The sequence below is a fragment of the Maylandia zebra genome, linkage group LG6, assembly GCF_041146795.1.
Source record: "Maylandia zebra isolate NMK-2024a linkage group LG6, Mzebra_GT3a, whole genome shotgun sequence".
Taxonomy (NCBI): domain Eukaryota; kingdom Metazoa; phylum Chordata; class Actinopteri; order Cichliformes; family Cichlidae; genus Maylandia; species Maylandia zebra.
The window spans coordinates 24,491,344-24,515,635 of record NC_135172.1 but is presented as its reverse complement, the minus strand read 5'-3'; the positions used below and the strand labels follow the sequence as shown (position 1 = coordinate 24,515,635).

Below are 24,292 nucleotides of genomic sequence, written 5' to 3'. Positions count from 1 at the left end.
CCAGAGGCTTGAAATTGTGTCATTTATGTTCCTTTTCTCTTTTTTCCCTCTTTGTGACAGTTAATATCATACACAGAAAGTTAAAGATGGTTCAGGTGAAATTTAAGGTGCACTTTCAGCAAAAACAACCAGTGTGTCTGAGCTACTTTGGCAGTCAATAAACTGCGTAGGGTTTAATAGGAGAGAGCCCCGGGGACCCGAAAGCCCATTAAATTCTGTGCCCGACTAACTAACAGCGCGAAAATCTGTGAAATCAGTTAGTTAGGAAATGAAAGGATGAAAAACAGGACTGTACGTGCCATCTACACACACACACACACACACACACACACACACACACACACACACACACACACACACACACACACACACACAGCATATACTCTATACACTGAGCTGCCAATGCAGAGATATCTTCACAGCACTTCAAAAAGTGAATCCATTGTGATTATAGTGGCAGCTTTTAGCATCCCATGCATCGGCGCCTGAGCTCATTACTTAGGGAAATACTTACTTAAATTGATATCTACATTTTCTTCAACTGTCAGTTAATTAACCTCTCAAATCACACATTTTGCCCCCAGTTCTTTCTCTAGCTGCTTAACAGCCTTATTCTTCACATTTACTGCTATATATACACACATACTATATATATATATATATATATATATATATATATATATATATATACTTGATTTAATTCATTAAAAGTAAACAGCAGCAGCAGTATTATGACACTCTGCGTCAAGAGAGTTTCAAAATTTCCACAGATTTTACATGTGCAGCAGCTTGACGAGGTAAACTCTTATGTGCAAAGTTTGAGTTTCACTTGGGTTTTTAGCTCAACCTCTCACCTTTGCTTTGAGGTTATACTCATAACAAATCACGTTAAACATACAAATTTATCCACACACTCGTTTATCTGACTCTGTCTGTGATTAGAGATTTTTCTGGCTGCTTTGCCCTGTCCATCTGCACTGTTTGTGCACTCTCTGTGTTCAGGGTTTGTTTGGCATTTTCTTCTGAGGCTTATTTGTTATTTGCATTATTTGCCCCCAAAGGCAGGCTCAAAACTCAACACATCAAACTAACCTGACAATCCTTTGTAGCAAATAACTGCCTGATATCACAGACATCACTGTGTTTCCTCCCTTCAGATCCTCTTTAAGGCCTTTAATGTTGCTGCCTTCAGTTGTTTCTGGTTTTTACGGCATTCAGTTTTGTATTTAATGACTGAAAAGCGTGCTCTGTTGGGCTGAGATCAGGTGAATGGCTTGGTCATCAACCATACCATTTCTTAGCCTTGAGAAACCTCTGGGTTATTATCCCTTGCACTGTGAAGCACGGTCTGATTATCCTGCTACTTCTATCATCAGCAGTCACATAATCAATAAACACTAGTGGCCCAGTTCCACTGATAGCTATACATGCTCATGTTGTAACATGGCCTCCATCAAGTTTAGCACATAACTCTTCCCATCATTTTGGCACAAGTTCATCTTGGTTTCATCTCAACAGGCTGTTTTATCAATTTCTTTTCTAATCTTGGAGCAGCATGTTGATGATGGTTAACACAGCTCACAGCAAGAATGACCTTGTTTTAAATCCACCATCTGGCCTTTGTGTGGGGGGTTTGCACACAGAACGGTACTCTGGCTTCATCCCACATGCAGTTTGTGGGTTAACCAGTGACTCGAAATTGTCTGTCTCTTTGTGTTGGCTTTGCAACAGGTTGTTGCAGAGTGTATCTGGACAGGTCAACAGTGTACCTACTTACTTCCCTGTAAGACTGAACTAGATAAGCAGCAGGAAATGGATGGATGGATGGAAGTCTAATCTGAACTGACAGGTTTTGACAGTGGGAGGTTGTGTATATTTTCTACCAACTGACCCTTTTTTGACCAATGGCGCAGCAGTGGATCAATTTTTACAAGTTCTCATTAAATGAACCTAACTTTGTTACTGTTTGTGTTAGAGACAAAAATCTAATGATTTTGGAAAGAAGAGGAGACTAGCATTAACACCTCAACCAATTAGAGAGAGAAAATTCAAATTGTTCCTGAAAGATCAGAATTATTTTGTAATTTTACAGCCAAAACGACAAAACAATTCTGCATGTTGCGTGTATTAATAGCCAAATGATGAAAAGTGTTATTGCAGAAAGTCTGCACTTCAATCAAATATTAATTGTTAAATTTGAAAGGAGCTGTAGTGGTGTACAGAACTTAAAACTACATAAACTGTGTCTTTGTCCAGTAAATTATGAACGATTTAGATGTCAAGAATTATTTGGTCTATTGTCTTCAAACACTAGCCAGAGCTCTCTGAACGTATCCCTTTTGTTTCATCTGTCAGTCTGTTGATGCCTGTTGTGCAATTCGTGACTTACACCTGCCGATAGAAGCACCGCTTTTCCGTTTCAGTGTGTTGTTATTCAGGCTCAGATTGTTTGTTTCTCCTGGACAGTGATATGGACCCTGTGCATGGATGTGATGCCGTGAAATATATATAGAGAGGGACAGAACAGAACAGAATGGTTGATCTTTGCATCTTGAATCTAAAGTTTTTCTCACCAAACTGCACGGAAATGAAATATAAACTGATCAAAACACAGAAAATGGCAAATCTGCAGGAACACAATGTCACTGCCCTTTTTGTTCTTGAGAACAGAGGCGACCGGTTAGATCTATCTACCTAATCCAGACATATTTAGCCAGATAATCACCTTTCATTATATAATCCTCAGGTTAGCTAAGACTGTACACATGCCCTTCATCCACATCTGCTATCCAAGACAAACAAGAAGAACAGTCAGGGTAAGTAGAAGGAAGAAATAGTATCATATTCTTTTCTTCTAGCTTCTTTTGCTGTTTTTATATATAATAATAATTTATAGTTAAGTGTTCAATAATTCAGAACGACGACCACTGGCTGTAGTTCATTTGTAGGGAGCAGGCATTGCATGGAGAACGTCTGAGGCAGCCTGCTCACACTGGCTAATGAAACTGACAAACATTTCCTCTCTGCTTTGTAATATTTGATTATATGGATCCTGAGCTTTGCTGTACAAGCCAGCAGATGGCCAGACCTCTGTTTTCATTTGTTTTGGTTCACCATTTGTGCCCCTGTTGCTTGCTACAATGCAATTGCATCAGCTGACTTATTCAGAGCAGCTCGCTGTGTGATTATCAGGCTGGCCTCCAGAAAAACAGGCAGCGAGAGCTTGTAATTAGACTCGAATTATATACAAAGCAATGGGGAGAAATTCCCCAAATGACAGGGAAAACATGAAAACGTATCTCTTTCTCACCCTCTGTTATCCTGTCTGCACAGAGACCAAAGGCGACAGTCTCATTTTAGAGCCGTGACATGAAATCAGTGCTGGATAGGGGAGGAGGGATGTGAGGATGAGAAAGTGGTGGTGAAGTGTTAAGATGGGTGAAGATAAGATGGAGTGCCAGGCCTGATTGCATTTCTATCGGTTGTTTATGGATCAGACACGGACTGGTTTGGCTCCTCTGGGACCGACTTTCTTCCGACTGGACAGCAGGCGAACGGAAAGATAATGCGAAAAATAAAAGAAAACAAGGAGAGTACACAGGAAGGTGAAGCCACGCCTGAACTCACAATCAATGTGTGTTTTTTGTGACTCTGATACTTTCTGTTATGCATGCCAGAAAGGTTCATTTTTGTTTCAATTTTCTTTTTAGTTAAGAAATACCTTGAAAACCACTCAAACAATTTCCCTAACTGTAGGCATAAATTTGGTTTTAATTTAATGTTCTTTAATAGTATTTTATGGGGAAATTTTAAGTTCTTGTATAAAGCGCCCTGTGGCACACTAGCATCCTTGCTTGTACTTTGCTTCCTGCCCGATGTCACAACCTTAACCTCAGCATGACCCAGGATAGCTGGCTAAGAAATCCTCATCCAAACAGTTCAGTCTTCAGTCTGGGTGTAAAGACTTCAATTTTTACAAAGGATATAAAAGAAGTGAGTGTAGCAGAGTTTCTTTAACTCTTCATCTTTGCTTCAAGCTGTTAGTTTAAGGCTACGTTAGCCACTAGCAGTACCCTAAGAGAAAACTTTATCTTTGATTCTGCTGCTCTGCTTTTGATCCTTTAAGAAAAATAATACAATGTTTAAGCGGTGTGGTGGTCTGCTTTTCCCAAATCAAAGGCTTTGGGAACTTTTAACTTCTCATAGTCTTTGTAGCCTAGATTGTGTCAGATGTTAACAAGAATTCAACACGCTTCAAATATTTCCCCCAAATAAGAATATCTGCTACACTCATAAAAGAGAGAAATAGCCAATACGACACCACTATATTTCTGAAGTCTGGAGTTGAGCATAAAGGCCACTGCAGTTTTTCAGACGCAGAAGTAGCCATAAGTGCTAAATTGCTAGCTAAGGTGTCTAGACTTTATTTACTATAATCCACGGACAGGGATATTTAGTGCTAACATATTGATATAAATTAATAATAGATAATGGATGGTGAAAATGGTTTACTCACCCAAGACTAAAGAACAAATGTCTTGAATGGCTGTATGGCAACAGTAGAGGCAGTACCTAGCAGACAGGCAGCAGCACCCATGAACACTTACTAAGTGAGGTCTGCAGCTCTTTAGACGTTGTTCTGGGTTCTTTTGTGATCTCTTGGATGAATCATCAGTGGCTTTAGAAAGGGCTTTGTAACCTTTCCAGGCTGATAGATGTCACTGACGTTGTTTTGCCTGTGTTCTTGAGTTTCTTTAAATCGTGGCATGATGTGTTGCTTTTTGAGATATTTCAGCCGGCATCACTCTGTCAGTCAGGTTCTGTTTAACTGATTTTTTGATTCAGCAGAGTTGGCAATAATCAGGCCTGAGTGTCACTAGTAAAACTAAACTCAGCTTTCTAAAAAAAAAAAAGTGGTTAATGCCAGCTAGTTAATGTTGTAACAATGGCAATTGGATAGCTTTTCTCCCCGAATAAGTGAAATCATCATTTAAAAACTGCATTTTATATTTAATCGGTTATCTTTCTCAAATGTCAGAACTTGTTTGATGATCTGAATCATCTTGGGCTACGTTCACACTGCAGGTGTTAATGCTCAATTCCTATTTTTTGATCAAATCCAATTTTTTTGACTGCTTGTTCACACTACAAATAAAATGCGACAGCAAACGCACTCTAGTGTGAACGCTCAAAGCGGCCCGCATGCGCAAAAGAAGACGTCACACACAACGCGCTCTGTTTAGACCCAGAGCAAACAGTATTGTTTGACTGATGGCCCTTAATATAAAGACTTCGGACTTTACGTTTCCCAATTTTTGCTTTAAGTTATTTTGTTATTTACATAATAATGTAGATAACCTAATAATTATCCTTATTGCTGTTTTAGAGGAGTGGTGCTTCAAAGGATAGTTGCAGATTTCTGTCAGAATCTGTACAAATAACATGCTCACGTTTCTCCAACGTTGTCTTCCCAACAGTTTCACTGACATCTACGCTGGATAGCCAGGAAGCGTTCGCGATGTCTTCTCGGGCGCTTCTCCGCCGCTGATAATTGGCGTCTGTCTTGTGTCAGTGACGTAAAAGACGGATTTAATGTGACATGACCGTTCAAACAGCAGTCGCTTTCTAAAACATCGGATATGTATCGGATTCAGTACCACATACGAAAGTGACCCAGATCGGATTTGAAAATATCGGATTTGTGCCGTTCACACTGTCATAGCATGATAGGATATGGGTCTCATAGGGTCAAAAAAATCGGATTTGATACACTTTTGCCTGCAGTGTGAACATAGCCTAAGTGGCATTAATAAGCAAAAAAACTAAGAAATCAGGAAGGGGGCAAATACTTTGTCCTAGCACTGTGTGTAGGTTTCACAGGAGCGCCTAGAGTTCTCTGAAAACCTTCCTTTTCAGTATGTATGCACTCAATGTGGGTCACGTTTGCATGACATATACAATGTGTCTCAGCGTCCTTCACTCCAGTGGCTCTTGTGGAGTATATTTAGAATCCCTATTTAGTGTTTAACTCCCAACACCCCAGGCTGGCCCATTCGTCGTCTTCCACATCATTGCAGAACTCAAGTGCAGCTTGCTTTCCATCGTCAGCTGTGTTTGTTGTGTTGGTTTCGTCTAGTCCACCTGGCCCTCCATTTCATTACTTCAATTAGAATGATTAGGATCTAAAATTGCTTGTGTCGGCTCAGTGATTGACAGCAATTGGCCACTTAGGGAGGAGTGCTGCAGACACAAAGCGCTGCTCAACGGCTTGTGTAGTGAAACGGGTACAGGGTGTGCATGCGAGTGTGGCTGTGTTTGTTTACTCTGATGGGAGTTGTGCTCACTGAAGACGAGAGCAATTCTTTAGGCAAACAATGCGAGGCCATTACTATAGAAAGTCCAGATATCCTGCTTTCCCCACAAGTGCAGCGTGAATGTTTGGGAAAGCGGCAGAGACGCTGTGTATATGTGTGTGCTTGCATTATTGCAAGGTTTTGCAAACACTGCAAACTTTTTTCAGTATGCATGTAAATAAATAAATAAATAAATCAGTGTATAGATAAAATAACTTCTGACCACTTCAATTCCAAAACTGTAATTGTGGGTGGACATTAAAAATTCCTCCCCTCTCCATTCGTACAGTTTAATATGCTTCAAGCGTGTTGCAATCAGGACGTATCGTAAGCACACTGATTGTGCGAAAGCATGACAGACAGGCAATCACTACTCAGTCATGGCACGTTTTGTTCCACCCAGCTGGAGCTGGGAATGTGGCTTGTTTTTTGCCGAGGTGCATTAAACGGTCCAACATAATTTAGACGACTGGCTGGTCTTCGTGTCTCTTCTCATTACAGCCCTCGTGGTCCGGGGCCGCCTTAAGTAGTGACTGTTGGAGCAGATCTTGAGGGTCTGTCTTTGCAGCAGCTTCGTGGCGTGCGTGCTGGTGGTGTGAGGCGTTGGGTTTACAGCGCATCAGTGTCAAGTACGGCCGTTCATCATCAGGCGCTGATACTCAGAACTGCCGAGGCTCGTGACAGAACATTAATCTGTCTCTCAAATTGAAAGCCATAAGTTTCTCCTCCTCCTCCCTCATGAGTTCTGCACATGCGACTGTCATACACTCCCTTTCCTTTCATTTTTCTGTTCGCCATCTTCTTCTGTTGCTGTACTGACATTTCCATCCACACTGTCCTGTGGTCCATGTTTTTTGTTCTGCTGTTTGGGTATATACGCTGTGATTGCATTCAAACTCAAACTGGTCCCTACCTATTTCAGCTGAGCCCCCACCCCTGCAAGTTTTGCTATTACTAACGTTTAAAACTGGGTTTGAGTGACTCCTCTTCCCTCTGGCTCAATAGTTGAATTAAATAGATTTCTATAAATGTGATTAATGCTGTGATGCGGTGTGTAATATCTAGCCCTGTGCTCATTTTTGTTACTGCAACTTTAGCAGCTAAGACAGCCCTTTTAGCTTGTCTCTACCTTGCATTTGAAAAAGCCAGTTCATGAAGACTTTAGTGTTTAATATCAGGTTTTGTTTGGTTGTTTGTTGCTTTGTGTGAGCCCAACAAGCCTTTTCTTCATTATTTTAGAAAGCTCTTTTGGAGCCTTTGCCTTTACATTATGATATTTGTGTCTTTTCCCTCTCTTCCCTTTTGACATTTTCTTTTATCTTCTGGCCAGGATGTCCGTGAAAGGTGCAAAGGGAGGACCAGAAAGTAGACCATCCTCTGCCGCCAGGTCAGTGAAGAAAAAAGTCAAAATTAACAATTCAAGCTCAGTGTGAACCCTAAACCTTTCATTTGGAGCATTTCAGTGGTGCATTTCCGTTGTGTTTGTCTGTTATGTAACAGTACATAAGCAAATTCAGTAGGAAAAGTAATTCTTGAGAGATTGTCTAGCTGATTTTAAACGGTCTTAATAGCTTTTCAAGACATTTTTTTTTGGGGGGGGGGGGGGGGGGGGGCTTTTAGAAATCCAAAGAGCTGTCATCAGTATCCTCCCATCGTAGCCAGCTTTTTTAATGGGAGAAAGAACTGGCTGTTAGACTCTATCAAAGTCAGTATTTATGTTTCTTTTTCTTTAAATAAATAATGGGACTCTAAGTTGATTAAGGCCTCTCTCTTTCCTAGCACATCTCCACGAGTGGGGAGGGCTGCAGCAGCTGGAAGATCACCCGTTGCAGGCAGATTTAAAAACAAGGCCCTTCAGCTCAGCCTCTCCAAGAAATTCTGGTTATTATCGTTCTCTGTTTCTAATCAACATTGATTAGGACAAGGGGAGTGGGACGTGTAGAGTTGTGCACCCAATTATGTGATACATCACCTGAAAAATAAACTTGTAGAGTTTCCAGGTTTCCAAGTTGCCCTCCTGGGAAACACTGCCTTTCTTCCTTTTTTTCTGGTGATTGATGTTACCACTGATGTCACCTGACTAGGCCCAAGCAGCTGATGCTGCACGAACAAGGGATGGAAAATATTACCTCAAAGGCACTTAAGTGTATTTGGTAAACTGCTGGAGGGGAAATTATAGACTTGGCTTTTATGATGATAGCTCTCAACAATTGGCGTGCAAATGCACTCTTCACAGCTCAAAGTCCCCCACACCCCAGGGGAAGGGCCCTGAGGAGCAGGGTAGTCGGCGTGGTAAAAGGAGCCTCAGCAACAGCTCAACAGTGGCCGCTGCCTACGTCGCCTACCTTAATAAACTTTTTGGACAGGTCAGTTCATGCATATACACATTAATTTAAACAGAACCTGACACTCAATAGTGATAAATAACAAGGTTTCATTCTGGAGTATGTTTACATTCAGGGGTAACAGCACATTTATAAAGGGCAAATATAAAAAAAACTGAGCAGGTGGTGTGGATTATTAAAAAAATAATGTACACAGTCCATATCAGCATGTCCTGGTGATGCTTTTATAGTAAAAATGCCTCTTAATTTAACAGTAACTGCACCTGAATACTGTATGTTTGTGTTTGAAGGGGAATCTCGTGGTGCAGACAGGAATCAAAGAGCAGGCACAGAGATGGAGACACAAAAGATCAAAATGGTTAGGACCCCATCACTGAGTGCTTGGCGAGTGATTACTGGAAGTTGCTGCCAGTCGCTCGTGAAATTAGTTGCAAAAGAGGGTGCTGCACCAAAGACCTTATGATTGTTTTGATCACCAACTTTTCAAGTAGAGAAACTTGAAAATGTGTGACTCAAACTGGAACTGTTCTCCTTCACTGTAGTGAAGTTGTGTCCGGCCACTGAAATCATGGTCAGACACAACATGTTTCAAGAGATGCAACTTTTACTTTGAAAGTGAGTCGTTTGAGTTGCGTGGCACTCTTCACATTTTCACAACTATGTAGGGAACAGTTGGTGAGTGTCTGCATGTTGGTGTCTTCCATGCAAATTACAGGTGGCTCAGCAACTAAACCAATCTCAAAGAGCTTGTAGGTCCAGCATGGTAAACCTCACTGTAACTGGTGTTGCCCATGGGATCACTCACCAGTCTCTAGATGTAGTGGTCTGTTGTTCAGCAATACATTTCTCACTGGCTATTAGCAACCGGTGTTAGGGTGTTTTATCCAGTTTTTCTGTGCTGTGGATTTTACACAGTACGAAGTGAAGAGCACCAGAACCCAGCTGCATCACTATCAAGTTAGCCTTTATCTCTACATGGGACAGACAGGACAGGTGGACAGATCATAAGTTGTTCAAGTCATGGTTGAATCAAAGCCTAACTTTATTTATGAATTTACTTTATATATACTGAATTATTTACACTTCATTGATTAAAAATAGATACATTTTCTGAAAAGCTGTGAAGTGGTTGTAAGTAATCCAGAAAAGTTGGAACACCTGCAGGAATTAGTAGCAACAGCTTTCAAGGCTTGATCAACCTGCACTGACGCAGAACAGCTTTAAATTGTTAAGCCATTTTGTCCTCACTTAAAAAAAAAGACCTTTTTGTATAATTCTGAAATGTACATTATTTTTTCAGTTTTTGGTAACTTTACCTTTATATCAATTCAAGCTATTCATTGGACTTGAACAACTTGAACTGCAATAAATAATTGGAAAAACTAGGGTGTTCTAAAAGTTTTAACTGGTAGTATCTGTTGAAAACATGCAGTCATACTGTATGTGCATGTGTATCTCATTTATTCCATGTTTGCTGTCATCATACTTGTCTTTATCTTACTTTAGCAAGGCTAAATCTATTTTGGCATACGCTTAAATGACCTCTGACTGAATTTGTCATTTGTGGTGCTGATCAAACGCTGTAATTGATTAATGTTATATTGTGCAACCTGAAATACATCGAAAGCAAAACTGAGTTTGATTTTAGACACAAATGATGATAACCAGCCCGTAAGAGTTAATATTTTCTTCCACAATCTCCTCCTTTGTCACAGTAACTGCTCAACGTGTACAAGGTGCACCTGCTCCTTTCACTTCAATTGATATGTCCTTGCCTCATCTCCATCAGCCCAGCAGGTCTCAACTTCACAGTTTGAAAACCCCTGGAAACATCCAAAATCTTAAATAGTGGTTGTTTCCTAGCCCTCTAAAAGAGAAAAAAATAGCCTTACTAGCATTTATTTATTTTAATAACAATTATGCAATACAAGCATGTGCAGCAAAAATGCAAATGTGTCTCCTTTATGCTACACAAAACACAAACACAGAACCGTGATAAAGTGGAGGTTTGCACAGTGAGTCACAGCTGAATAAAAAAACATTAAATTTAAAGTTATGCAGCCGAGCAGGAAAATTGCCCTATTTATTTAGCTGATTGTGAGCACTAACAATCAGCTGTATGTATAAACACTGCTTGTGGCTGTTTGCAGTGATCCATAGCGATCCAAAAGCAAATGCTCTGTTTGTAAACCGGTAATTGTTAATGTGGAATAGGTCACATAACCATGGAAATCAGTATCATTACCAACTGCTATTAATTCAAATATGAAATTGAGACTGTGGGCTGTAATCCATGTCCTTTATGCCTTGGAAAAGAAAAAAGGGGGGGGGGGGGAAGCACTCCAATAATTTCACAAATGATTTAATGCCTGGACTCTGTGTCATCTTCCAGTAATGCTCTGCTTGGCTCGGGTTAAGAATTGGCTCTTTTCACGGCTGATACCATGATCCCAGGTCCCTGCAGGATGTTACAGAATATTTCAAAAAATTACAAATGGACATGAGCCAAGAAACGATGCACAAGCATCCTGATTTTTGTTGGAAATATTAGCTGATTTACACATGAAGCACTTAAAATCATAACATACAATGATTTAATTTGACATATGCCATGTTCAACGCTCCTGAACAAATAGTAAAGTTCTTCTCATGTATTATATGAGGAAAAAGGCAGGATTTATTTTATATAACTGAATCACTAAAACCTGATAAGCAGAGAGTCTATTATAATGTTGTTTTTACACAAGATTAGGACTAATCAGATGTAACAATACTCAGCTATAGTCATTTTGGAGACACATGGTGGAATTAAAGACCACAATATACAGCCAATTCAACCCTTTGAAGATTCGATTTGAGTACAATTCTCAGTCATTTCAGGTATGTACAGAGTAATGATGGGAAGAGTCGGTTCATAATGGTCATGAATATAACAGTGGACATTACTAGTCAGTCTTCCTAATGAGCCAATATCCATGAAGCATGAATAGATGACATTAGTGATTTGCCCAGGAGAGGATATCTAATTGTTCTGAGAAAAGTAAACGTTCCCTCGGCAGGATTATAGGCTGCATTAAATTTGTCGTGCAGCTGGTAGATTAGATGGGGAATGCTGGTGTTGCACATGTTTTCAAGTGTGAGAACAAAGTTGTCCTTTTCATTAAAAACTGTAACAGAGATGATCCTCCCACAACTGAAACCATAGTCACAGTGAAAATTTGCCACGTCTTGATTTGTTGTATTTTTTGCATATTTGTCACACTTACATGTTTCAGATCATCAAAAACTTTTAATCTTAGACAAAGATAAACCAACTAAATACAAAATGCAGTTTTTGTATGATGACACATTATATAATACAAGAAACTCAAAAGTCATTGAGATCTGTCAGTGAAGGAAAGGGTTACAAAGTTATTTCTAGTGTATCCCGGTGAGAGCAACAAAAGGAGAAAATTTAAAACAACTTACCGAAATTACTCCAGGAACACATCCACGACTCATCCAAGAAGTCACAGAAGAACCCAGAACAACATCTGAAGAACTGCAGACCACACGTCCAAGAAGAAGACCACTGTTGACCAAAAACAACACAGAGACTCACCTCTGCCCTAAAACAGCTTTATGATCTCCAAGACTTCTCGGAAAATATTTTGTGGACCCACAAAACACAAGTAGAACTTTTTCAAAGGTTTTCATCCCATTACACGTGCATAAAACTAACACAGCATTTGATAAGAAGAACATCACACCAACAGTCAATCATGGTGGCAGTAGTGTGATGGGGCCGCGTTGCTGCTTCAGGACCTGGACGTCTTGTTGTAACTGATGGAACCATGAATTCTGCCCTCTACCAGAAAGTCCTGAAGGAGACCCATCAGTTCCTGCTCTGAAGATTATGCAACAGGACAATGATCGAAAGCAAGTCCACATCTGAGAAAACAAAAGTAGCCTAGTCAAAGTCTGGACTTAGATCATATTGAGATGCTTTAGCATGACCTGAAACAAGCTGTACAATACTGCAGTGTGACTGAAAGAAAACAATTCTGTAAAGAAAAGTGACCCAAACAGTGATGTTAAAGACTCATGGTCGCATTTCATAAATGTCTGATTGCAGTTCTTGATGCCAAGGGTGGCAAAGCCAGTTATTATGTGTTGGAGGCAAATACATATTCACACGGGATAGTTGCCTTTTTCTAGTAGATGAAATCATCATTTAAAAACTTGTATTTACTCTGGTTATCTTTGTCTAATATTACAATTTCTTGGGTGATCTGAAACATTTAATTGTGACAAATTATGTGACAAATCAGGGCTCTAGACTAACTTTTTGCCATGGTTGCACTGGTGCGCCTAAAAATAAAATTTAGGCGCACCAGCACAAAATTTAGGGGTACAAGCACAAAAGTTAGGTGTACCCAAATTGTTAAACTGCATTACTTAACACCGCAGTTTTACATGTTCACGTTTTTTTTGATTTGTAAATGATTAACTAACAACCTTTCAAAATGATTAACTTGACACCCCCTTTGCTGCCCAAATTAACAGCAGCTCCATCAGCCCCCATAGCAATGATTTTATCCAACCAGTTACTGCACTGGTCCCCAAGAGCAGCAAATGCTTTCTTTGAGGCAGCATAAATTCCTAAACAAATTTAAAAAAAAATACCATTTACTTATCAGATCAAGAGTTTACAATGCAGTCTTTTTCAGTTTGAGTTTCTATATTCATGTATTATTGCTATGTTTAATTTTCAATGATAAGAACATGCTAGATATGGTTAATTCAGTAACACGACGTAATATTATTAATCATATACATAGGCTACGTGACATGACATGGCTTACCTTGGGCATGGGCATGCTGGACCTCAATGTGTCCAATCAGTATATTCGCTGGTCTTCCTTTTTGCAAGATACGAGCGTACACAATGACACATTCTTTTGTGGCGATGTCTGTGTCTCCATCGATCAAGAAGGCCATGTATGTACTGTTCGCAATTTCCACTGACGTCTTTTTTTTCAGTGTGTCAGCGATTACGCCTATAAACTGGGCGCACGCAACATCATTGCTGTATGTGGGGTTTATGTCCAAGCCATTTTTCCTGTGAAGAGTTATTTCTGACTTGAACTTAGTAAACGGAACTTCTTCTTTTGCAATATTGTAGGCGATGTTAAACTTAATGATCATCTCGGCCTCCTCCGATGACCTGTTTACTCCTGCCTGCCGCTGAAAGGCAGTGGGGAGCGGGGACATTTATCGCGGCATATAATGTGTCTTCTCGATGCTGTATGCTTTTTCAGCGTTTCAATTCGAAACGTATTAGCACCAGTGACAAATGCTGTGTTGCCGGCCATGGTCTTTCCACACTCGCGACAATAAATGCAGTGCATCATATTGTCAGCTTGGCTGTATCTTAGCCAGGGAAACTGGTCAAGCCACTCGATTCGAAATCTATACATTTTCTCACTTTTACTTTCAGTGGACTCCGGCTGGGAGTCGATCGTATGTGGCTCATTTTCTGATGCCGTCTCCGGACCAGTGTTTGACAAAAACGGAGAGGTTGATGGCTCCGTGTCAGAGCGCTGGCTCAGAATTTTGGACTGATCAGGCCTTAACTTAACGAAAAAGTTATCAATTGTTCTTTTCATATTTTCTCAATACCAACTTCATACACTTCTGACCTGGGCTACTCACCCTTCTCTATCTGCCCGCACTTTCAAACGTAAACACAAGTAGGTCTGCAGGAATATCTGGACCACGGCCAATCACAGAGGTCCCCGCCTCTGAGTATCTCTGATTGGTTTAGAGCACGACATGGGCATAATAATGTGTGCCTGTTGTTGAACACACGGAGACTTTCAGGGTTGCTGAAACTTTTTTTCCGAGAAAATACTTGGTTGCACCGGTGCGACCAAGTATTTTTTATTAGTCGCACCATGGAGAAATTTGGTCGCATTTGCGACCAAATTGGTCGCACTCTAGAGCCCTGCAAATGTGTTTCAGTAAGTGCCCCAAAATTGCACCATGGACGGCTGGTTTCTGGGTTTAAAGGTTGGAGTAAATTGCTCTCCGCTGGAGCCTAAACCAAAAAAACAAAGTCATAGGTTTTCCTCTGTGTTATTTTCCCCCCATCTCCCCAACTGTGTGTCATCACCTCTCCCATAAAAAGCAAATCTCACTTTTCTACACTGCTAGAAAGCTAGTTTTCTTTTTTTTTTTAAGTTGGAAGAATAAAAAACAAAACAAAACCTTGTTTGCAGCTCAGTCCCGACTGTCTGCTGTTTTACAGACTTCCATTTTATAGTCATGGTCAATGGAAAAACTGCTTTTTGTGCCACAGGAGACTCATTTGTGGCAATGCTGAGAGTGGCCACTGAGAAAAATGTTGTGCTAGAGCCGAGCACCAGTTTTTCTCTTTCGCAGTCATAATATTCACTGACTCTGCAGAGGAAAGAGGGCAGAAAGTAAATGCTACAAAATGTACTTTTACTTTACTTATTTTTTGTGAAGCTGGCCTCTGTCACAAGTAATCATATTAAGTTAAAAGGTCATTTAACTGCAAACCACATTGTTTCTCTAACTGCTAGATTAATCTTTAAACACACACATGAGAAGGATTTCCTGAAATTTCCTGAAATGAAACCCACCCCAAGAGGAGCTGTGCGCCTATGAACATTTACAGATGTTGCATAACTTGATCTCCTAATAACTAACGACTGTTTCAGAGTTGCAGCCCATTTATTGGAAAAGGAAGAACATCTCACCATGACCTTGGGCTACCGCGGACAATTTTACACTCCTCTCCGACTCACTACGTCACCTGCCATGACTGATCTAGCTTGTTTTACCGTGGCGGTCTAATGTTTGAATTTACAAGTGATGCTTGGACACTGAGGTAGAGAGACCATATCCTGCAGCCTTCCTAATCTCAACACAAGTAGCAAGATTCCCTGTCAGCCTTCATCAGATCTAATCGAACAAGCGGCTGGCAGAGAGAAGAAGAAAGACAACTGATACATGTGCACATCAGACAGAAGCACAGTTGAATGCAAAGCAAATCGCACTGTACTCTGTACTGTACACTGTAATGTCACTGCTTTGTGGGTTTTTGAGAGCCTTTTCACTTCAATGCTGATGCATGCTAATGTGAAACTTCTTCTCACATGTGTACACGCGTCATACTTACAAAGCAGTGTGCTGCTCAGTGGGCCACATGAAGGCAGACAAAATGAAATGAACCATTAATGGGCTTGTTCTGACGGATGAATTCAGAGCCTGAGTTGCATGCGAACTAATCATTTCTGGATGAAAAAAAATCTAATTAATATGTTGACCTTGCTATGTGAACATGCCTTTTTGTGGTTGCAGGATCCTGTGCATGGTAAACAGTGGTGCAGCTCTGCTGGCGCTATTGAGTTTTTGTTTTTTATGCAATGACTATTTTACAACTTAAAAGCCTTGTATAAATTACTAGTGCCTTAATGTTTTAAGTAGCGCCCACATTTAGTAATATAACTGGTGCAATTGCATCTTGACGTTGCATTTATGTTACAAATCTTGCTGGCAGTTTTACACAGTGAATAATCATTTGAACGCCCGCCATGCGGCGCAGCTTCCAAATAAACGACAGGCGCCTTTTCCTGATGCTATTGTGCACTTGAACGGGATGACCTTGTGTGATTTATGAATTAGACAGGCTGAGTGCCAACATGCATTAGGAAGAAAAATATTGCACTTCTCTTTGCATTTCATTACCCGTGCTGCTCAGATTTCCCTTTTTATCTCTCACTTTTCGAGCATTTAAAAAAATGAACAACTCGAGGTTGAAGAACGGTTTGCCTTCATAAAAGTAGCAGTAGAGTAATGAAAACAGACACTTGGTTAAAAGCAAGGGTGAAACAGTAATAGCTCACAAGCAAGGGTGGCATGGGTTCTGGGGTGAAGTATTTTTTATACTTGTAGGTAGGGCTGTTCGATATAACGATATATATCGGATGACGATATGGTTTCATTTTACGCTATCGTTTGTTTCGTGGTGTCGCAAAATAAACTGTTTACGGCAATATGTTTTCATCGTTTTGATGGTCACTGTAGTGGCTATATTAATTTCTTAAAGTTCTCTCTTTCTCTTATATTTTATATAACCACACTACACCTGTTTTTATGTGTTGTGGTTAGCAACAATAACGGTAACAGCATCGCGTGTCCGCTTGTTTATGTTCCACATAAACCTTTCACAATAAAGCTCAATATCCTGTTGAGACTTTTCAAAATAAACTGAATCACGTGAAAGAGCAGATTATTTACGGATGAGAATTAAAAAAGAGCCGCCAGGTGCTAAAAAATAAACCTTAGTTTATTTTTAGAACAGGCTTTTCCCCGCAGCACGCTGTGTAAAGAAAACTGCAGCCGTTACAACTTATGTCTAAAAATGTATAGTTTCATGCATCTGTTAAAACACTCGACTCCAGCTACATGACGCGCAGCTGGAAACACTTCCCGCAAGTCGAGATTCACAGAATTTACAGAAAATGTTACATTTTTGTGATTTATATCGTTATCGGATGATAGAATTCTTGTATCGGGATATGAGATTTGGTCATATCGCACAGCCCTACTTGTAGAATATGGAACTAATTAGAAGCAACTGAAATTCAACAGTGTCTCTCTCCTGTATGATACGCAGTATTTTTTCTCTACCCCTTAAAAGCTGATGAGGAGTAATGCTTGAAGCTCTTTTTTTCTGAACTGAGCGGTTTCTGTTATAATTCAGGCCTGCTTATAGAACAAAATGACTGAGTGTGCAGCAGAAATTAGTGAGGGTGGTCTGTCCCTATGTAGCTATGCCTGGAAAGTCTTGAAAAGATAGTGTGTTGTACAGCTCACTCCATGCCCTTTCATTTAATGATGGTTTCTTGAATTTTTTTATGTCTACTTTGACCTTGAGTACTAACAAGGAAAGCAAGGATGCTAAGACATCCAGCCCCTTATGCTCCCCAAGCCCCAGTATATTATTGTTTGAAGTGAAGTTTGAAGATGATCCATAAAAAATTGTGGGAGGCAAGAAATATTCAAGTGAATAGATATTTCATCATTTTTGTACTGAGCCTTACCAATCCCAAGTCCAAGTATTGAAACACAAGCCCACAGCAAATCAGCCAACATTTGTTCTGTACGTAATCAAAGTTTGTTGTTTCTTTGAACTTAGAGATATCCTTGGGCTTCTGGTGTCTTTTTGCTAAGCAGCATTTCCATATGTCAGTCTCCATTGCTCTGTAAGATGACTGAGTTAGCATGTTTCTTGCTTTTTCCCCCCGTGGACAATGCTTTTGCAGTAGAGTTGCACACTGTTTGCAAGCCCTCGAGTCAAAACACTGTGCTGCAACCATCTCGCTAAGGACACATCATCTCAGTGCATCTACAGGATGATTAATGACATTTCAGTGTGATCTTTTAATATCTAAGCTCTTTTTTATGCAAATTCAAATCAGCACATGTTTGCAAATGTGCTAATTAGAACACTCTCTCAAGGGCATGTGATATGTGACTATTAAGTTGTTGTTGTTTTTTCAAGGGCTTACATATTGTAGTGTGTGATGGATCCTTGCAAAACTGCCAAACCACAAAGCCCATCCTTTTAAGTCTGCATTTCTTGCCTACGGATATGTATTCCAAGTGATTTCCAAGTTATAATGTCTTTTCATTAAAACTGCCTGTTTGTAGCCAAACATATAACATCATATTACTATTTTAAGCCATCAGCACACCTAAATTTCACTGTCATCTATTATTCTTAATGACTAGGTGGAGATTTTGTTCCTAGCTTCTAGCTTTGCCTCACTCTGAAAATATGGAAATGTTAGAGGGAAAAAAGGGAGAAAAAGAGATCACCCTGAGCAATTGTCAAAACAAGGCAGAGAATACTGAATGTTTCACACGCGGCTATATGCAAATTATATATCTTGTGTCAAGTGTGTGTGTGTGCACATGTGTATTTTTGCTTAACCGTACCTGTGTTTCTTTGTGACAGTGCAAAGTTTCTGCAGCTCACTGTTATGTTATGGCTGTGCATGGGTGTATATTCACACAATGCTGGGTCTCCCTCAAGACGCCGTGTTTGTGTATGCACGCGCGCGTACACTAGCGTGTCATTTTGCAAATTAGCAAGACATGTCGCTGGGTTAAATCCCATTAGAGTTTACTGTTGGCATGCAGCAACAGTGCTGACATGATATGCATGTTATTCTAATTTAGTAGTCAAAAACAGATGATCACTGGGATGATTCTCAGGAGAATTCACAGTTTTAAAGCCAGCCTGATTTCACATCCCCCATTCTGATACTGTTGTAATCATTTCTACTGTTGTTTTCTTTCCTCTGCTGTGCAGGAGAGGCAGCTGATGCCACTGGAGATAGATGGTAAGATGTTGTTGAAGGTGTAATTGCAACGCAAGCACATGATGAAGTAAAAGATAAATTACTAGTCAATACACACACCACTCAATATTTAACTCTAGGCAAGATGGCAATACTTCTACGAGAGGCACCACCTTACTATACAAAATTCCGTGAATCTTCAAAGCGTTCACATCCCACGGTGTCAAATATTCCCTTTCTAACTGTAGATAATTTATCGGAATTTCAGGAGTGGGACTACATCTCTACCCATGCCCCTTCCGGTTCTCTATCTATATGTGACACCCAAAAATCCCCCAAATATTTTTCTATTAAGGATTTAGACTTAACCTAGCCCACTATTATTCAACGCGTGCATATCTAAACGTCAAAAATTTCTGGCACAAGGATGCCAGTGTCACTGTTTTCTATCTCTTTTCCCAACCATGGCTCAAGTGGTTGGGAAGTGTATCTGTAACCGGAAGGTCGCTGGTTCGATCCCCGGGCTCTCTGTCCTGGTCGTTGTGTCCTTGGGCAAGACACTTCACCTACCGCCTACTGGTGTTGGCCAGAGGGGCCGATGGCGGGATATGGCAGCCTCGCCTTCTGTCAGTCTGCCCCAGGGCAGCTGTGGCTACAACTGTAGCTTGCCTCCACCAGTGTGTGAATGTGAGAGTGAATGAATAGTGGCATTGTAAAGTGCCTTGAAAAGCGCTATATAAATCCAATCCATTATTATTTTTTGCAAAGTGCAGAAGCAAAATTTTGGCCCCCGGGATGTCAGGTTCTTTCTTCTCTATCCCGCCTTCCCAAAATGCAGCAGGAAGCTTTTCCCCCACTGGGATGCCAGTTTTCTTCTCAAATACTGGTCATTTGCAAGCGCAGCAGTAAACATTCCTTACACCAGGATGTCAGTTTCTCGGTTACTGTTTCCTTCTTTGCAGACCTTTCTGGGACCAGGTGCTGTTTTCTCTGCCATCTGTCCATCATTCGCAAAATGCAGAAACAATGAACATTACTGGCACCGGGTTGCCAGTTTCTTGCTCCACTATCTCTCCTTTCCAAAAAACAGTGCAAATAGTGCTGAGATAGCATTCTTTTTACAGCACCGGGATGCCATTTCTACTTCTACATTGTTTCCTCCTTTGCAAAATGGAGCTGCAAACCTCTTGGCACTGGGATGTCAGTTTGTTTCTACACTACCCCTTTTCTGCAAAGTTCAACACCTAACCTTCATAGCATGAGGGTGCCAGGGCAGCTTCCATTAACACGTGACCAGGTTTTACACCTCAAGCCCCTTCTTTACAACCAAATGATGTTCATTCCTCCCTGGACACAGCAATTTTTCCTCCCAATCTACTGGTTCCAAGCATTCCTACCAGTTGTATTTTTGCAACAGCGTTTGACCTTTGTAATGCACAGTCATTTTTGCTTCCGGGGGATGCCTTCTTTGGGGATCTGCCCAGCGTGGGAAGCACCACCAGTCCCCTCTGAGGCCTTCCCCAAACCGCAGCCTCAATTTACATTCAAGCCATCTGCCATTAAATACTAGACATGCTGTCAAACCTAAAATGAGAATGTTATCCCAGCTAGTAAAAAGATACAGTGTCCATGTTATGGTGCTGGGGCTGCTTCAGCTTCAGGCACCGAGTCGACCTCTAAAAAATGCACATTTTCGAGATTGAACTGGTGTTGAAGTGTATCACAATTTTGTCAGGTTTAGCAAAAGATTGTGGTTTGGGTTTAAATATTATTTTTCACAAGATTCATGCTGAAAAATGATGGTTTCTCTGTGCTATAAATCTGATGTCATGTGCTTCCTTTTTAAACATCCATATGTGACAACCTGGGAGTGAGAGATGTGTTTCAATATTGCTTAAATTCTGTGTCACCACGCTGACACCAAAGGGGAAGACTATTATTTAACATGTATTCCAAGTTTGGGCTACACCTCAGAATACATTTATTTATTTATGTTCTAGAATTTTTTACTTCAGATGTGCTGCCCTTTGTTCAGTGATCCTGGTGGAAACAGGCAACAAATGATCAGTTCTTTGTACCAAAGTCATACACATTTAACCTACATTAACTCATTCACTGCAATTGACGTCTATAGCCGTCAATTGCAGTGAATGAGTCAATGGGTTTAACTCATTCACTGCCAATGGCTGGCAGTGAATGAGTTAAGAGCTAGTTTCCCAGACAGTGATCTAGTCAGCAGGCTCTACATTAAACAGTGCGAAACTAGACCTACCTGCATGTTGGAAAAATTAAGCCAGTGTAAAAGTGCCTTAAACCTGCATTCTATCTGAAGGCCAGCAGATGCCGATAGCAAGTGGCAAAAAATCCTATAGAAGCCTACAGGAAAATGACTCTCTGTCCTGACCTCTGTAAACACTTTACAGAATAGTTTCAGTCAATAGACTCAGTCACTCATTCTGGGTCGTACTGTCTATTTTGGCTGGAGGATTCTGTGCTATGAAAGCACACACTCCACAGACTCTCTTTCCTTGATGGAAGATCTGTCTGTGGGATTGAGGAGATCCTCAAAATATCTTTTTCACCATTAGTTCATCAGTGTTACATTCCCACCATATTGCCAGAATCTCCTTGAAAGTGCAATAACTTTTGTACAAAATGCAACATTTGTCTCCAGAATCATAGACACGTACCTTTAAACACACACCTATCACACACTAAAGCTCAGACTTCTGCTTGTATCTGCACACTGTGTGTGTGGGTGTGTGCGTGCACGCTTGACTCTTGGGAAAACCCAACTTTACGGTTTGCTGCAGTCGATGGAATTTGTTTATGTGTCTGTCAGAGCTTCAGGAGGCCTTTAAGGAATTTGACTATGATGCGGATGGCTTCATCCATTACAAAGACATCGCAGACTGCATGAGGACCATGGGCTACATGCCTACAGAGATGGAGCTCATTGAGATCATCCAGCAAATCAAGATGAAATGTAAGTATTTATCTGGCAGTGTGCATCTATAAGGACCCATTTCTCCCTAAGAGGCTAAAGCACGCGTGTATAATTGATGGATCTTTCAGTAGAGTGCAGGTGTGAATGCAGATATGTGTGTGGTAAGTGTTGAAAGTTTAAGGTGAATCATCTTTGCAGCTAGAATTTTGCCATAGCCTGGAGTGAAGCGAACTGTATCACCTACCCGATGTCAAAACAACTTTGTTCAGAAAATCTAAAGGGTTCTATTAAGACTATACGCAAAATTCAGTGGACGGCCAGGATTTTTCACATAGATCATGCTACTATCTGCAATTATTAGGATTATCATAATATTTACTATTGTATGCTTTGAAGCCCAATATCAGCACACCTGCACACCATGAGAACTCTTATTTTCATGTTTGTGTATGGCATTATTTGAGCAGATTATATTTCTCCATAAATAAGAAGCATCATAATTATTCTCCTATGAATAGAACATCATATTTATATGCAATAACACAACATAATATGTATAACAATTCAATTAAATGCATTCACTTTGATGATGTGTGTTTTTCTTGAATTTTAATTGGCTCCCACTGAATGCATGTGAAAGGCAAGAAAAAAGATGCAGTGAGGAAGGAAACGTTAATCCTCTAAACCATGATCTGAGGTAACATTCATTTCTGATGACAGCAATATAGCTCCACCAGCTGAGTTAGTTTTTAGAGCTGTGGGGTGACTCCTGGTAGAGTATGCTTCATGTTTTATGCACTGTACAATAATGCCAAGCAGCAAACTGATAAAATGCACAAGAACCACTTACTCTGAACAATAACAACCCACATGAAAGTATCCGTCTTATCTTACCTTCACCTTTGCCTGCACAAGTGACCAAACAAACAGTTCAATCTTTACTAGGAAAAGTGAAGTGCTAATGTCAGATCAGCTACAGATCATTAAAGGACACACATTTACCAGCAAATGTCATTTCGGTCCATTAAAATACCACCATGCTCCTTGCTCTTTCTTTCTTTTTCCCCTGTTGATGTTCACAACCGAAGCTCAGCCTTCCAGCAGCCAAAACAATGAGAAAAAAATGCATTACATATTTCCACAGAGACACAGTTTTCTTGCTCTTATTGTAAAAAAAAACCCCCATATTATGTAAGTGTTTTTGTTGCAAAATTGGATGACTCAATGTCATTACGGCAGAAAACTTTGATATTTCCTTTCATTATTTGTATGTAGCTGCTTTTCAAAATAGTCTTGCCTCTGGAATTATTTTAAAATACTAGTGTGACTCAGTGCAGAGCAACCAGAAAAATATGAATGAATGAAAGAATGAATGAATGAAAAGATGCACCATATGGACAAAAGTATTAGGCCACACCTCCTAATCTTTGAATTCAGGTGTTTCCAGTCCACGTAGTCTGTCTTTACAAACATTTGTGAAAGAATGGGTTTCTTTTACTGAGCAGTAAAGTAACCGGATGTCATCTCTGTAAGCAGGCATTTAGTGAATTTCCTAAATACCCCACAATCAACTGGAAGTGGAAGCTATTTCAAGACCATGTGGCAGTAGCAGACCATGTAAAGTTACACAGCCAGGTCCTTGGATAGTGTGTAAAAGTCAGCAACGCTCCTCTGTCATTAAGATCAGCACAAAGACTGTGTGCCATGAGCTTCATGACATGGTTTCCATGGCCTAGCAGCTCCTGTAGATGTAATATGTGGGTGGGCCATTACTTTTGTCCTAATAGATAATAAGAATAATACTGAACTGTGAGTCAGTAGCAACTTCACCACACCTGCTCCAATAAAGCTGGGGTTTTTTTTTTCATCTGTGATCTTTGGGGACCAGAGTGCAGCTGGCTTCCTCTCCTATACCAGATAGTAAATTAGGTTCAGCCGGTGTCCCCAGTGTAAATAATATCCTGATTAGATTCTTAGAATGACACCAACAAGGATATTGTTGTGGCAACGTTAACCTCGCTCTCATGAATATCTCCATCTAATGTGCACCCCTGCAAAAAGTGAACTAAAACTCATGCAGCAAATACAGCTAAACATGTAAAGGGGAAAAAATGCCTCGCGCTTTAATCACTACTGTCACAAGGTGTAAAACTGCAGCCATGAAACGGGTGACTCACACGTGAAGCTTTGCACATCCGTATATAACAAGAACCAGAAAATAGATAAAGTGATGCCTCACACAGTGTAGAGAAACATTTTCCATCTGCAGCT

General features: G+C 40.4%; 1 protein-coding gene across 1 annotated transcript in view; it reads left to right on the top strand.

Moving 5' to 3' along the window:
• The first annotated feature begins 2,759 nt into the window (after positions 1-2,759).
• cabp4 (calcium binding protein 4) overlaps positions 2,760-24,292 on the top strand; it is a 31,102-nt gene continuing 9,569 nt past the window's right edge. Inside the window, exons 1-6 of the mRNA XM_012918697.3 lie at positions 2,760-2,816; positions 7,684-7,740; positions 8,133-8,234; positions 8,590-8,719; positions 19,086-19,116; positions 21,917-22,060. Of these exons, the coding sequence (XP_012774151.1) occupies positions 7,685-7,740; positions 8,133-8,234; positions 8,590-8,719; positions 19,086-19,116; positions 21,917-22,060 (463 nt within the window). The 5' untranslated portion in view covers positions 2,760-2,816; position 7,684. The remainder of the gene's footprint in view (positions 2,817-7,683; positions 7,741-8,132; positions 8,235-8,589; positions 8,720-19,085; positions 19,117-21,916; positions 22,061-24,292) is intronic.